This window comes from Mus musculus, chromosome 7 (genome assembly GCF_000001635.26).
Source record: "Mus musculus strain C57BL/6J chromosome 7, GRCm38.p6 C57BL/6J".
Taxonomy (NCBI): Eukaryota; Metazoa; Chordata; class Mammalia; order Rodentia; family Muridae; genus Mus; species Mus musculus.
In genome coordinates, this window is record NC_000073.6 from 121,887,978 (window position 1) to 121,904,158 (window position 16,181).

The following is a 16,181-nucleotide window of genomic DNA, read 5'->3' on the forward strand; positions in this document are numbered from 1 at the left end:
GTGGGATTTCAGACACAAACCACCACCACATCTGGCGCTTGGATCCACTTCAAACACTGCTCCTTTCTCTCTCTCTCTCTCTCTTTGTTTGTTTGTTTGTTTGTTTGTTTGTTTGAAGCCAGTATGGCCTTTCACTTGCCTAGATTCTTGAGAGGATACAAGCTGGCAAGAACAGATGTGCATAGGATGCTGTAAGCCACATACAGTTCTAAACACCCTTGAATGAAGGCATAATATTGTCTCCATACCTCAGATAAGTGGATGGAGAGGCACAGAGACATCTGCTTTCTGTGTGGTGCCTGAGAGGGGACATGCATGTGGCAGCCCGAGGTTGGCATCAGGAATCATGTCACTTTTCCACCTTACTCAATGATGTAGTCTCTCAGTCAAGCCTAGAGCTCCTGGAGACGGCTTCTCTCCATACACAGCTTGCTCCGCGGATCTCCTGTTTCTGCCTTCTGGGGCTGCCATGATTACTTGGCATTTCTCGGGGTTCTGGAAATCTAAATCTCGGTCCTCAAGTTTACACAGTCATCACTTAACCACCCAGCCATCTCCCCAGCCCAAAGAAGACAGGTTTTTGTTTTGTTTTTTGGTTTTTGGTTTTTTCGTTGTTTTGGTTTGGTTTGGTTTTTCGAGACAGGGTTTCTCTGTATAGCCCTGGCTGTCCTGGAACTCACTTTGTAGATCAGGCTGGCCTCGAACTCAGAAATCTACCTGCCTCTGCCTCCCGAGTGCTGGGATTAAAGGCGTGTGCCACCACGCCCGGCTAGGAAGACAGTTTTGATTTGATCAGGAGGAAGGAAAAGTGCTAAGGCCAGAGTCATATGCACAAAGTTCTGTGGTGTTAAGAGAGAAGAGTGTGATGGTAGGGGTTCACTGACCCTCAACATATCGTAACCCACCTCTTACAGGAAGCATACACTGCTTTGCCAGCTGCTCTGGTCTGCCCAGGCTGCTGAAATAAAACGCCAGTGTTGATGCCATACAAACAGCAGGGGTCTATTATAGCTCTGGAATTTGGAAATGTAAGATCCATGGATGGACACATCCTGTCTGGGGAGAGTCTACTCTGTGGTTCACAGGAGTCCTCTCTCACCTATCATCCTCCCGTGAATGCCTTCCTCTGCACCCCAGGGTGATCAGGGACTGTCACTCTGAATAACTCAGTGCCTAGTGTGGAATGATAACAGCATCAACTACCATCCCTGACATCTCCCTGTCAAAGCCACTGTGTGCAAGAGTTCCCATGAAGCAGCTCACTGGACCCTGACAACCCCGAAGGCCCCCACTTGCAAAGAAAGTTAAGACCAAAAATGTCTGCGTTAGCTCTCAGCCACTGATAAAGTCCCGGAGACAATTAACAACGGAAGAGATTTGTTGGACTCATTGCTTCAGAGCATTCAGTCCATGGCTGCTTGGCCCTTCTGCTTTCAGCCTGGTATAGCCCGGTATGACAGTAAGATATGATGGAGGAGGCCTGCTCAGTGGCCAGGATCAAAGAGAGGAAAAGGGAGTACTGGCATCTCTTTAATGTGGCCCCAGTGGCCTAACTTCCTTCCAGTGAGCCCCACCTCCTCAAGGTGCTGCCATTTCTCCATTACACCACAGGCTAGACACCAAGCCTTCAACATGTGGCTTTTGTGGTATATTCAAGATCTAAACCCATTTTTGGTTTTGAGACTAGCCTTTAATGGCTGAGCCATCTCTCCAGCCCTTAAACCCATTTTTATCACGGACTGAGCCCTTCTCTAAGGGTGCAGAAGAATCACCCATAACTGGGTTCCAATTGTACCCTTTGTTTCTGGATAGGGACAGCTGTCATAACATGGAATGACATGCCATGAATTGAAATCTCTGATGCCCTCTGATGGTGCCCCCTGTCATGAAGAATAAGAGGGTGACTCCACCATCGCCCCATCACTGGATGAGACCAAAGAACACCAATGACATGTCCCTCAAGAGCAATGCCACCCAGAGGCCATCCCAAATGTTGGACATTGAGTCCAAAGGATATTCCCATGTCACTCATAAATGTAGCCATTGCTCCCGTACTTCCAGAGAGAAGAGGAACCTGTCCGTCCATGACCTGTCACAGAGGACAGAGAGTGACATCAGCATGTCATTGCCACACATGTTAGCATTCCAGAGCTGGGATGAGTATCAGTTAAAGTGCTCCTGTGCCAGCACTTGCTGGGTTTCTCCACCATCATAGTACACAGAGAATGAAATAGCACAAGCCACAGTCACTACACAGGGAAGGGTAGGGGCAGAGCTCAGGGCTACACAGCCTGCCTGGCATGGCCAAGACTCAGGGTGTCATTCCCTGCACCACAGAAAGACAATAGAGAGAAAGCAAGAGTGGGAACCAAAAGAGGCAATGTACATTGATGGATGAACACGAGCCAAGAGATGCCAGTGGGCTCGCTATCTCTACACACACACACACACACACACACACACACACACACACACACCACCAAATCCATGGAAGGCAAGTACTCTACAACTGACTGCAAACTAGTAATCCACCTCAAAGTAGTAATCCTCCTGCCTCTGCTTCTGGAACACTGGGCTACCGCTGGCTGTCATGTGAGCACTCTCCCTCTTACTTAACTGTACACTCAACTCAACTCAGCTCAACTGCAGCCTGCGAGCCTCCCCTCCCAGAAGGCAATGCAAGAAGCCACCTTTGCTCTCTTTTCCACCTGTAAGTGCTGAGCTTGGCTCTCGGAGAGAACACTGAGACATTGGCACACTGCAGCCTTGAGTGAAGGAGGCGCATGTGTGTGCCCACAGAGGCAGCCGCCTATTGCTACATTTGTTACTTCCCCGACGCCCACGGGAACAGGTGCAAGGTGTCAGGTGTCCTCTGAGCCTGTGGGTGAGCGATGGCTGGTTTCTATTTCCAGAGCTGCTCTGACTCACTGAGACTATGCGCACACCCCTCTGTGTTCTCATTACCTTCTCTGAGAAATGGGCCTAATTATTATCTGGGCCAGCATTCTTGCGAGGATGGCATGCAAACACACAGACACATGAGAAAAATGCCTTGGAGGCATTTGGGCACATCTTGTGTCCTTGGACAGCAGGTGCTTCAGCCAATGAGAGACAATGGGAAGGTGAGCCTCTCTTACCTTAAGCTTCTCCTCACTCTCAGGAGTTAAACCCAGAGCCTCGCACATGCTAAGCGAGTATTCCACCACTGAGCCACATGCGTGGGCTATGATATTTTACATTTTCTATTTTGAGTCATGTTCTCACTAAGTTGCCGGGCCTGCTCTGAGATTTGCTGTGTAGACCTTGGACTCACAGAGACCTGCCTGCCTTTACCTCCCAAGTACAGAGATTAAGAGCATCCTTGCCAAGAGGGTTTTAAATAGCTCCCCAAATAACATATTTTTGAATGGTTGGGGGGGTCTTGTTGCTTCGAACTTGTTATTTCACACATATATTGTCCACTGAGTGCTCACGGCACTTCTCAGGCTGAGGCTACAGTGATTTCAGTGACAAAAGTCAGTTCAGTTTGTGCGCTGTTAAACGTCACACAAACCAGACAGAAATGCTTCGGGGACTCAGCAGACCTGGTGGTGACCGATGAATGACAGATGACTCAGAAGCCATTGAGCTGTTATTTGTAGTATCCAACATAAAACATTTACAGAAAACCCTCCTGTTAAGGGTCCTTTTGTATTTGCTGCAAGCACATAGGTATGACACGGTGTCGTGGTGTGACTCTGAGATGCCCCACAGGCTCACACTCTGAAGCCAAGAACACTTGCCCCTGCTGGTGATGCTACTGGGGAGGATGGAACCCTGATGGGGTGTTACCTCGTAGTCCAAGCCACTCACCACAGTGGGTTCCAGCTGGCTACCCCACCTTAGCTTTCCACCCTGCTCTTTGGTCCACCGTGATGGGAGAAGCTGAGCTACACACTCTAGCTACATCACTCCTGCTGTGGACTGGATATAGTGGACCTCTGTGATGGACTGGAGCCCTCTGAAACTGTAAGCTCAAATAAATCTTTCCTCTCTGAAGGTGCAGCTGTTGAGTAGCTGAACCACAAAGTAGGGCAATGGCAACATTTTTCTATAAAAGGTCAAATCGTTAATATCTTGAGTTTTATGAACTATATATGTCTTTTCCTGGTAAGACTGTAAAATTAGTAGAGCATTGTGGTGCATGCCTTTAAATCCCAGCACTGGGCAGGTGGATCTCTGAGAGTTCCAGGTGCGGTACACAGTGAAAGCTTGCCAGAAAAAAAAAAAAAAAAAGATTCAAGTGCACGGTCACGGTCACTGTTTACATAGGTCTCGGGATCCAAACTCCAGTCCTTAACCCCGGCACTTATGGGTGCAGAGATATGTATGAAGGCCCTGGTGACCAGCCTAAACCAAAACCAGCAAGCTTTGGGTTCAATGAAAGACCACTTCTCAACAAATATTGTGGAGAGCAATAGAAGATATTGGTTGTCAGCCATCCACAGGTACACATATGGGTGCCCATACCCACAAACATAACACAACACACAGACACAGACACACACAGACACACAGACACACACAGACACACAGACACACAGACACACACACACACACACACACACACATGCAAGAATGTGAAACAGGCCATGAAATACACTTTGAGCTGTAATTTACAGGTTCTTGCTGTAAATGGGGAGTTTGTAGCATGTCCTAGATTACGGGCCCTGAGTTTACCAATTGCATTTACTTACTAATGGCTTTGCTGATTTACTCATCCCTCCCATTCTTCATGTCCTCCTGAACCCATGGAATTTTAATACACAATGTCTCCATTCATTCTAAACCTTTTCTCCCTGCATTGTAAACTAAAAGTGCCTCACTGTTGGCAGTGACAAACCATTCCTAGGCATCCTTCTGGCAGACTCCAACAGACTTTGATCTTTCTTTCTAGTGTAATGGTAGCTCATAGTTACTTTGTATTTCCTACAACAAAGCCAGTGTCCATTGTTTGTCTAGGAAGACCTGGTTGTTTCAGTCCCCTGTGGTACACAGACACCAAGATGCAGGTGCTGGGATGCATATAACACTTGAGGAATCAGAGTGATGCCCAAAGATCCTGATGACTCCCTTCAAACGCTTCTTTATGCCAAGTGTGGTGCTGCACACCTGTGACCACAGTGCTCAGATGGCTGCAGTGGAAAGATCCCATGAGTCCAGGCGTCCCAGACCCGCCTGGGGAGCAGAGCGAGACTTCACCTATTAGAAACAAAGCCTTGCCTTCAGCTTCTCTTGCCTAGCACACTCAACCCCACCCCCGGCCCTGAGATCGCCTGGTCCTTGAGAACAAAGCCTCAGTCATGTTCTGTGGCTCCCCAGCAAAGACACAACCATGGAAACTTTCTCAATGACCAGAATTAAACCTGTGTTCAGGTTGTCAATTAAGGATCAAACCCAAGCCTCTTATAGTTTCTCAGATTATCGGAAGTTTCCCTACAAAAACAAATACAGGGGATTTACATGGAAGAATTTCTGAAATTTATAGTGGTCACAGTCAGTCAGCATAAGGAAAGCAGCTAGAAAGGAAGCCCAGTACTGTGGGCTGGGTATAAAACATCCGCAAATGGGACGAGTTAGGGAAAATGGGGGACACTTACAGCAGCTACTGCCTTGCTGGCTTTTCTTTTCAAAGTTAAAAAAAAATTAGATTTTTTAAAATATTTAATATAGAATCTCATACATGTGAAATAACAATGGACATTTTGTCCAAAGTTTACTGAGCTATAGTTTACATACAATAAAAATACAGTCTTTAGTGGCTAGAGAGATGGCTGGGGGGGGGTGGGGGTGGGAGGGGGGTAAGAGCCCTTGTTGCTCCTCAAGAGGACCTGGGCAGGATTCCCAGAACCCACATGGCAGCTTACAACTGTCAGCAAATCCACTTCTGGAGGATCTGACATCTATATTCATGCAGACATTCATACACACATGTAGGTAGTTTTTTCTAATTTTTAAAAAGTAGTCTTTATAAATACATAGATCCATGCCTCCAAATTAGTCACCATCTCAGGGTATATCTAAACATGTCCATCATCTCCAGAGGATTCTTTGGTGACACTTTGTAGCCATCCCTCTCCTCTCGATGACACAGTAGCCTCCAGTCTGCCCTTAGCTCAGCCAGGGCTTTCTGGGAGGGGATTTTACGGGGCGTTCTCTTTTGTGACTGGCTCGTTTTACTCGGCATAGTGACTGTGCATAACCATCCATGTTTTAATGTGTATTAATCACTGATTCCTGTCTATTGCTGTAAATTATCCACTGTGGATATCCCAAATTTTCTTTTATGGATAGATGGAAATTGGAATCATTTCCTCTTTGAGACCATCATAAGTAAGGCTGCTATGAAGAGGCACAGATGCTTTTGTGTATGCATACACTGTGGGATCTCTCCAGTAAATAAAATTAGACTTGCTGAGTCATGTAAGACGCCATTCAACTTCATTTCCTTAGGGAATTATTTATTATTTGAAGTTTTATCTTTTCGTTTCGGGGCATCGTGTTGTGTACGTGGGGTCACCATGTGGGTTCAAGGGATTAAACTCAGGTTTTCAGGTTTCACAACAGTCACCTTTACCCACTGAACCAATTCCCCAGCCATTTAAATGTATGTCTCTCTGCTAGCTAGTTTTATGTCAACTTGAAACAACATGGAGTCCTCTAAGAGGAAAGAACCCTAATTATGAAAATGCCTCCAGCCAGGCACAATGGTGCATACCTTTAATCCCAGCACTCAGGAGTCAGGGGCAAGCAGATCTCTGTGAGTTCTAAGCCAGCCTATCTACATAGTGATTTCCAAAGTGCTGAGCTGGCTCTCCAGCCCAGTTTACATTCTTTTTACGGATGAATAATGTTCCCGTTGCTTTTTCTTTATTGGTTGGGAGGTTTTATTCACTTATTTACATTTTGCTTGGTTAGTTTTGTTATGAGGTTCCGTCTTACTGTGTTAGCCTTGAACTTGCTATCTTTCTGCCTTTGCCTCTCAAATCGAGGAACTACAAGTGTTCGCCACCATGGCGGCTACTTTCTGTTCGCCTGTGGTTGGTTATCTGAGCTGACTCCATGCTCTCTAGCTTGCATTCTGATTCATAAGGGTCTCTATGTATCTGTCATCCGAGTTCTTTGTCAGACGTGGACGTCACACGTGTCTTCTCCACTCTCTTGTTCCTTCATTTTCTCAACAGGTTCCATTTTCAGGGGAGAGGCTGTGGTACTGAGGATACTAAACACTCGGCATGTGATATGGTAGTAAGCTTCCTCTTCAACCATTGATTGGTTGGTTGGCTGATGGTTGGAGGTAGGATCTTACTAAGTTTCCCAGGCTAGCCCTGAGCTATGTAGCCCAGACTTGCCCTCAAGCCTGAGAGCTTCCTCCTTCAGCCTCCTGAACAGCTGAGATTATAGATGTGACCCAGCACAGCTGCCTCAGCAACGTCTTTTAAAAAGCAAAGACCTGGGGCGGGAGGGGGAGAAGGCGGGGTGTGCTCAGTTGCTAGGACATTTGATGAGCCAGAACCAGAGTTCAACCCCAAGAACCCACAAAAAATAAATAAATACATAGATAGATAAATAGATAGATAAATAAATAAATAAATAAATAAATAAGTAAAATAACAGGTGCAGTGGCTCACACTTGTAATCCCAACACCAGGAAGCAGAAACTGAAGGTGCCTAGAGCCTGAAAGGCCAGCCAGCCTTGTCTCCTCAGAGAGTTCTAGGTCAGGGAGAGAGCCTGTCTCAAAGAAACAGATACCCAAGGTTGCCCTCAGGCCTACACACACACACACACACACACACACACACACACACACACTCTCTCTCTCTCTCTCTCTCTCTCTCTCTCTCTAAGTAAGTAAGTAAATAAATAAATAAAATAACAAATAAATGTGACTTTAAAAATTTAAAAATAAATCCAGTGGCAGTGTGCTGTCTGCACACCTGACAACAACAACAATAATAGAAATGATGATGATGATGGTGATGGTGGTGATGGTGGTGATGGTGGTGATGATGCTGCTGCTGCTGATGGATGAGGATTCAGCTCAGTGACAAAACACTTGCCTAGCATGTCCTGAGTTTGATCCCCAGATCCATAAAAATTATATTAATAAAACATAAGCTAAAAGTCAGGTATAGTGGTATACACTTGGAATCCCAGGACTACAGGTGGTTGAAGCAGGTGGATCAGTAGTTCAAGGCTGTCTTCAGGTACATAGGGAACTCAAGGAACTACAAGGTTCTGTCTCAGAACACAAACAAGCAAACCCGGTGAAAACACAAATGTGGCTTATTGTAACTGGATGCTGTATCTGGACTGTATTTTAAGCCCAAGGCCCCATTGTTGCGCTAGGAGATAACCCAGGGTCAGAGACCTGTGCAGAGCCTGGATTCTCCCTTGACTGAGCTGGGAGGATTAGATGAGAATGGAAAAGGTCAGGTCCCAAGAGATCCCCTTTGTTTATTTCTGCCACAACAACTCACTGGAACCTAGCATGCTGATTTCTGTGAGGCCTCGGGGTTCTGGAGTGTTCCAGACAGATCCACCTCATTCTCTGTGCACTTACCAGTCATAAGAATAATGTGTAGAAGGAGCTGACGTCTGAAGCAGCTGCCAATGGCGGGAAACACTCAGGTGCTGACACTCTGGCTGTGGCTACTGTAACTGTTAGAAGAGCAGAGGACTGGCCGGCTGTGCAACACTGGGGCTGGAGGAATGTTTGAACACTCACCTTATAGCTACGATGGCTTGGGAGGCCATGGAATTTGATTCCCACAGAGAATGAAGGTCATAGAGATAGCAAGGTCCCTAGTGCTCTGGTCCCTGCCTGTTACAGAAGGAAAGAGGAGAGTGCCACTGTGTGCAGACTGGGTGTGAGCACACTCAGACAGTGCAGATAGGGACACCTGGCTTGTTATAGTTGGCTGTTCTGTGGAGAGCTGGGTGTGATGCTGGGCGTTGTTAAAGATTCAGGAGCTGCCGCCTTCCCCCTGTCCCCCAAGGAGCTTGACCTGTTAAGGGAGGAGCCTTCTGCGTGAGTTACTATAACACAGGGCAAAGAGAGATGAACGCCTTCCATTAGTTGTAAATGACAAACTCCCATTGTGGATCAGCATGGGGTCAGCTGGTACCACCGTGTCCCCACAAAGCATCCCCAGCAGGAAGTGGCCCTCACAACAAAGTGAATGTCATTGCAGCTCAGAGTCAGGACAGCTTCGAGGAAGAGAGAGCCTCTGCTGCTGACCTTGAAGGTGGACTAAGCAGGGACGGGAGGAGCCAAGGGCTGGGGGGGACTTATGCCAGGCGTAGTAAAGTGGTGCTAACATGTTCTGCATGAGCCCTGCCTCCTGTGTCTCTGGGAGACAGATCTAGAAAGGTCTAAGAGTCTTCCCTGGCCCACGGCTGCCACCCGATGCTCTAAGCCCACCCACCCCATTCCAACCTGTCGTGTGGAGCTGCTGGAGTATTCTTTCCAATCCAAGACTTAATGCCACCACCCCCCCCCCCCAACCACGTGCACATCCAGCACTGAGTTTGTCCCTCTGGACCCAGTGACTAGAAAATGGACAAGCTTCCTTTACCCCTCTGGAATTCCCAACCTACAGGCAAGTTACATATGTAAACTGGGGGTGACAATCAGATCTCAGACTTTTGTTTTCTGAGACAGGGTCTCATGTAGTCAGGCTGGCTTTGCACTCACTATGATCACTATGATCCTTCTGTTGGGGTTGTAGGTGTGCATCACACACTCGGTCTGTGTGCTGCTGGGTCCCAAACCCAGGGCTTTGTGTAAGCTGGGCAAGCACCCCGCCAACTGAGCTCCCAGCCTAATTCTTTTATTATTTTCATCTTTTGTAGTGTTGGGGATGAGAGCTCAGGATCTCAATTCATATTCATTCATACCCATATTCTCTTCTTCTTTTCCTCTTCTCTTCTTTTCCTCTTTCTTCTTCTTTTCTTCTCTTCCTCTTCCTCCTCCTTCTTTTTCTTTTCTTCTTCTCTGTCCCACCCCCTCTTTCTGACTGTGGAGCCCAAAGCCTCCCACAGGCTAGAAAGTGCTCCTCTGCTTCCCTAGATCCCAAACCCTTGCTTTTTATGAGACAGGGTCTCACTCTGTAGCCCAAGGTATCCTGGAACTCATGGCAAACCACCTGCCTCAGCTCCCAAATGATGAGATTACAAACAGGCACCACCATGCCTACTCAGCGACCTCATTGTCAGCCATTGCCTTTCGTGCCTCTAGGATCTCAGGGTGCAGAGCCCCAGCCTTTGTGCTGGTCCCATTCCGAAGGTCAGCATTTCTGCTGGGTTATTTTACCATGCACCAGTCCACTGCGACGAGTCAGAATGCCGCCAGCACCTGCCTCACTTAGGGAGGTCAAGCTCTGGACTTGGCACATTTTTATTTTTTTAAACTTCTGAGCAATTCCATAAATTAGCTGCGACAGGGTCTGAGGTGGAAGTCAGTGACAGAGGACTTGTCTAGCATACATAGGGCTCCAAATTCAGCTCCTCTGAAAGGAGAAGGTGTGGGGGACTGGAGAGACCGCTCAGCAGGTAAGGCACTTGCTCCTGAGCCTGTTGGCCTCCGTTCAGTCTCAGACTCACATGGTAGAAAGAGAGGATGGAGTCCTGAAAGTTGTGCATATGTATGCATGCACTGACACACTCAGGCACATGATAGACAGGTAGACAGACAGACGGATGGGTGGATAGATAGATAGATGGGTAGATGATAGATTAGAGAGATAGATGATACATAAACTTTTTTTAAAAAATAGTTAATTTTTTAATGAAGTGAGAGTGTTAGGTATGTCAACATTTTATATGAGGAAAACCTGGGCTGAGAAACTTAGTAACTGGCCCATTATGCTGGGCATTCCCTGGGGTCAAAAACTTTGGTCACTAGGATGGGTATGGTAGTACATGCCTGTAATCCCAGAGCAGGGGTTGGGGGAGGGGAGAAGAGGGACAGAGAGAGAGAGAGAGAGAGAGAGAGAGAGAGAGAGCGCTTGTCTGATTTGCTCATCATTGAATCCAGTGATACTGGTTCAGTCAAGCCATAGTCACTCACTAAGTGCTTTTCTGTTGAATGAATAGATGGATAGTCAGGTGGAAAGTAGGCTGAGGTGGGCAAAGGACGCCTATGTGACCACCCTCCAGGCTTGTGACCTCCTCGACAGGGTCCTGTCTGATGGTGTCCCATGTCCCAGCAGGTGCCACCATGCCAGTGAAGAAGTACCTCCTGAAGTGCCTGCACCGGCTGCAGAAGGGCCCAGGCTACACCTACAAGGAGCTGCTAGTGTGGTACTGCAATAACACCAACACCCACGGCCCCAAACGCATCATCTGTGAGGGGCCCAAGAAGAAGGCCATGTGGTTCCTGCTTACGCTGCTCTTCGCCTGCCTGGTGTGCTGGCAGTGGGGAGTCTTCATCCAGACCTACCTGAGCTGGGAGGTCAGCGTCTCGCTCTCCATGGGCTTCAAGACGATGAACTTCCCGGCGGTCACCGTCTGCAATTCCAGCCCCTTCCAGTAGGTGGTCCCCGGAACAAAGCTGGCTCTTCTCTCCCCTCTTTTCCCGCTGCCCCTTTCTCCCCACAGTTCTTCCGTTCTTTTATTCTTCCCTTCGTTTCTTTCCCTTTTTGCTTTCATCCATCTCAACAGGTAAGAATTTAAAAGAGCCAAGCTTTCTGGATTTAAAGAAAGCTGCAATATGGCTACATCTATATAGCTTTGGAATGGAGGCAAGGTCAGCCTTTGGTCTGTGCCTCCGCACTGTCCATCTTCTTTTTAAAAATATTGTATTTAATATCTATATATTATATCCTTGTGTATAATGCATTTGGATAAAATCCATCCCCCGTTACCTCCCCTCCAGCTCTTCCCACCTTATCCCCCCACCTCTTTTCCCGCCCAACTTCTCTCTCTCTCTCTCTCTCTCTCTCTCTCTCTCCCCCCCCCCCACTGAGTCCACTTAGCGCTGCCTTATGTGCATAGATGATGAAAGAGCATCTACTGGAGCACAGGCAGTCTCTTAGGGTCCAAATCCCTGAAGAAAACCGACTTCCCTCCCCAAGCAGTCATTCATTTCTGAGCTCCTCAGCTGGGAGGGAGGCTGCACGAGCCCCTCCCCCACCCTGCTGGGATCTCAGCTTGATCTTACTCAGCTCCTGCTGTGAGTCCATGGGTGCGATTGTGCGTGTCATATCATTGCAAACGGTGTTTTGTTACAGACATTGACTCCCTCTGGCTCTTGTAGACCTCTTCTGTGCGGACCCCCAGCCTTGGTGGGAAGGGGTACAGGGTTTATTGTTATGATGCAGGCTCACTAATTAGGATATACTGGTCAGCTACCAATTCCCAGAGAGAATCAATACTTTTCTCCAGATCCTCAGTCCTGGGGTTCCAAATTTGCTCTACCTCACCTTTTCCCATAGGCACTGAGGACCAAACTCGGGTCCTCCTGCTTGTACATCAGGCAGTTTTCCAGCTGAGCCATCTCCGCAGCCCTTGCACATCTGTAGCTACATCTACGTCTATAAGCCACATACATTGGCATACACCTACAACCCCAGCATCAGAGGCAGAATGATTCCAGGGCCAGCCTGGGTTGTACAGCCAGATACATGCAGCAACTCCTGCTGTCAGCAACGCTGCATTTATTTATATATTGCACTTGTGTTTATTGAGCATCTACTGTATGCCAGACACTGTTCCACATGGTGAAAATTTTATCAACAAGCAGAACCAAGTCCCTGCCCTCTATATAACCTGCCAGAGGAAACAACCATTAGGATTTTTTCCATATTGGGTCCGGAGAAATGTCTCATCAGTTAAGAGCACCAGCTACTCTTCCAGAGGACCTAGGTTCAAAATCCCAGCACCCACATGACAGCTTTCAATGACCTGTAACTCCAGCCTCAAGGAAGTCAGTTCCCTCTTCTGCTCTCTTTGGGCACCAGGTGTGCACATGATGAACAGACATACACACAGGCAAAACGTCCATAGGCATTTTTTTTTTTCTGAAAAGGGTGTTGGATGCTGAGTGGATGGCTCGGTTAAGGGCAGTTGTCAGTTTTCCAGAGGATGCAGGTTTCGTTTTCAGCATCCTTATGTAGTTTACAATCTATAACCCCAGTTCCAGAGAACATTAAACCCTCTTCTAACTTCCACAGGCACTAGCAAGTGTGCAGTGTATATACACAGAGACAGGCAAAGTGCGCATGCACATAAAATAGTAATGTCCTTTAAATTTTAAGACCTACATTTAAAAAGATTTTTCTAAAACTATTGAGTTATTACTTTGATGATTAAAAACTCTCTCTCACACGCACACACACACACCATGCTTGTATTGATTGTGCTTTGGGGAACTGGTGTAATTCACACGTACAGCTCTTCCTGAGGCAAACACTCCTGTAGCAACCCCAGTCCACTGTCGAGGGAACACGGGTTCAGAGGGTGAGCACACTGTTCAACCACACAGCGTGAGAAGCCTAGAGTTTGTCCCCAGGCCTGGTCTAACTCCAGAAGGGCCACTTTGCACCTATCCTTCCATGCTGTCTCTCCCTCACACGATGTCCCTCACACGATGGGCAGGCCTCAGGGCGTAGAGACAAAGAGACCTCATCTAGTCAGGGTTGAGGTCAGACAGGTCGGTGTCCAGTCAGTAAAAACTGTCTCAAGCCATGAGCAGAAGTTAGCCAGGAGGGATGGAGGTGGGACTCGAGTTGTAAATACAATGTGTGCAAAGGACCTGGGGTAAAACAGCCTGACAAATTTAAGACCTGAGAGACAGAAGATACTCTTGTCTGTAGGAAAGTTCTAGAAAGCAAGTTACTCACTACAACGGGTTTTCTCGGCTGTCCTGGCCGCCGTCACCTGGCACATGGCAGATGCTGAGTAAGTATTTGGTTGATAGATGAACTGAACGGACAATAGAGAGACCCGTGGATGCCATGAGAGGGAGACGGCATCTCAATGGCCTCACACATGCCGGCAAGCACTCTTTTGCTAGGACACATCCTTAGCTCTTTAAGGAAGAATGAGGCAGAGTGTCACCAAGTTGGTCATGGGCTTGAACTTAATGCTCCTCCTGCTTCAGCCTCCAGAATAACTGGGATTCGGGTATACATCACCAGGCCCTCCCTGCCTTGGGGACAAGTTCTTAATTCGCTGAGGTGCAAGAAGACACCAGGTTCCACACTTTCGGTGGTGGCTCCTTGCCCACCTGACCCAACCTCTCCTCCCCACTTAGGTACTCCAAGGTCAAGCACTTGCTCAAGGACTTGGATGAGCTAATGGAGGCAGTCCTGGAAAAGATTCTGGCTCCAGAGGCCAGCCACAGCAACACCACCAGGACCCTGAACTTTACCATCTGGAACCACACACCCCTGGTCCTTATTGATGAGCGGAACCCTGACCACCCGGTGGTTCTCAATTTGTTTGGGGACAGCCACAACAGCAGCAACCCGGCTCCAGGAAGCACCTGCAATGCCCAGGGATGCAAAGTGGCCATGAGGCTGGTATGTTCCCCAAGCTCATGCATGACCTAGGATTCTAACACATTTCCCACCACCAGGGTGAAGCCACTGGGCAGATTCCTTCCTGAGAAGCGCTGCCACTCCTTCCTGGGTTCCTCGGGGCAGTGGCCTTCCTGTCTTCTTCTTTTCCATCTCACAGTGCAGTGCCAATGGAACTGTGTGTACCTTGCGGAACTTCACCAGTGCCACCCAGGCCGTAACTGAGTGGTACATCCTGCAGGCCACCAACATCTTCTCACAAGTGCTTCCTCAGGACCTGGTGGGGATGGGCTATGCCCCTGATCGCATAATCCTAGCTTGCCTGTTTGGAACAGAGCCCTGCAGTCATCGGTGAGAGCAACTCCTGTCCTCTGCCCTGACAGACAGAATGAGTTAGCAGCCTGGCCCCCTAGATCTGAGTAGCTGTCTACAGCACACAGGCTGATCTGTGCCTCAGTGTCTTGTTGCAGCCTGCTGGAGGCACGTCCGAGACAGCTCATGACACTGGAGGGAATCGCTTTGGGAGAAGTCAGCAAGGCAGGCGGATAAGGAAGGCAGATAAGGATCTGCAAGGATTTGATGACTGTGGGTGAAGCCTGGGCAGACCTGATTCATGGAAAGACGTGCTGTGGTGCATGAATAGAATTAGAGTTGTCTTCCCTTGACAGAGGCCAGGCCTCTTATAATGTCTCCATCAGCCAGACTTGGCTGTTGGCCATCCCAGGAACAGGAGCAGCCTTAGGCCATTAGCTTGCAGCTCCCAACAGCTGGGAGATAGATAGTGGTGGTGGTAGTGGTGGGGTGTGTGTGTGTGGGGGGGCGGGGAGGCAGGCCAAAGAATTCTGGGCTACACACACACAACCACCTGGTGGCATATCTGGGTGGGCACCTGGCTGGCATTGCCGGACTTTCGCTTTCTAAAACAGGACAAGCTTTACCCACCTTTCCCAGTTGCTGTAAAGGGCATATGTTAGGCCCACACTAGCATGTAGAGCAAGGCTTATGGGGGCTCAAAATCTTTCCTTTCCCTACAATGTCTCTTCATGTTGAGAGTGACAGAGCAAGCGTGACAACAACCCAGAAAGTCTAGGAACCTTTCAGCTTGTTCACAGAGTCCCACCTCTGTCTTCCTGGGCATGGCAACTTGTGCATCTATCTCCTGGCCTGAGCTCCCACACTTCAGTTCTCAACTCTGCTGCTGCTCGGGGGTTCCCTCCTAAGGACACAGGACATACTTCCAGGTTCATCTTGCAGGGACCGTAGCCTACACCCTGAACAAGGCTCAGTGAAGAATAGGCTGAGAGCTGCACTCTGCCCTCCCCTAGGCATGGGTGTGCTGATACTGGGCAGGCATTTTGCACAAACCAAATGTGACAATTCAAGGAAGCCTGTGTCCTAGTGCTCGGGAGGCAGAGACAAGAGGACCAAGTATTCCTTAGCTTCTCTGTCTGTCTGTCTGTCTGTCTCTGTCTGTCTATCTCTCTCTGTCTCTCTCCCTCCATTTCCTGTCCTTTTATCAATTCATAAGTAATTGTCAGTCATACAACACTTGCCTCAGTAACGTCCAAGTGGCTGTCTGAACACACCAGCACCGCAGTCATCAGAAGGGTCCTCTCCAC

The 16,181-nt window shown here is 48.2% G+C and overlaps 1 protein-coding gene across 3 annotated transcripts in view; it reads left to right on the top strand.

The window, feature by feature from the left end:
• Positions 1–16,181, top strand: part of Scnn1b (sodium channel, nonvoltage-gated 1 beta) — a 53,691-nt gene that overhangs the window by 22,940 nt on the left and 14,570 nt on the right. For 2 of the 3 annotated variants that reach the window (NR_073548.1, NM_011325.2), the window contains exons 2-4: positions 11,254–11,572; positions 14,298–14,565; positions 14,723–14,913. Coding sequence is in view for 2 of the 3 variants with exons in the window: in NM_011325.2 (NP_035455.1) it covers positions 11,262–11,572; positions 14,298–14,565; positions 14,723–14,913 (770 nt within the window). In the remaining variant the exon portion in view is untranslated. Of the gene's footprint in view, positions 1–11,250; positions 11,573–14,297; positions 14,566–14,722; positions 14,914–16,181 lie in introns of all 3 variants that reach the window. The other variant, NM_001272023.1, reaches the window with a different exon arrangement.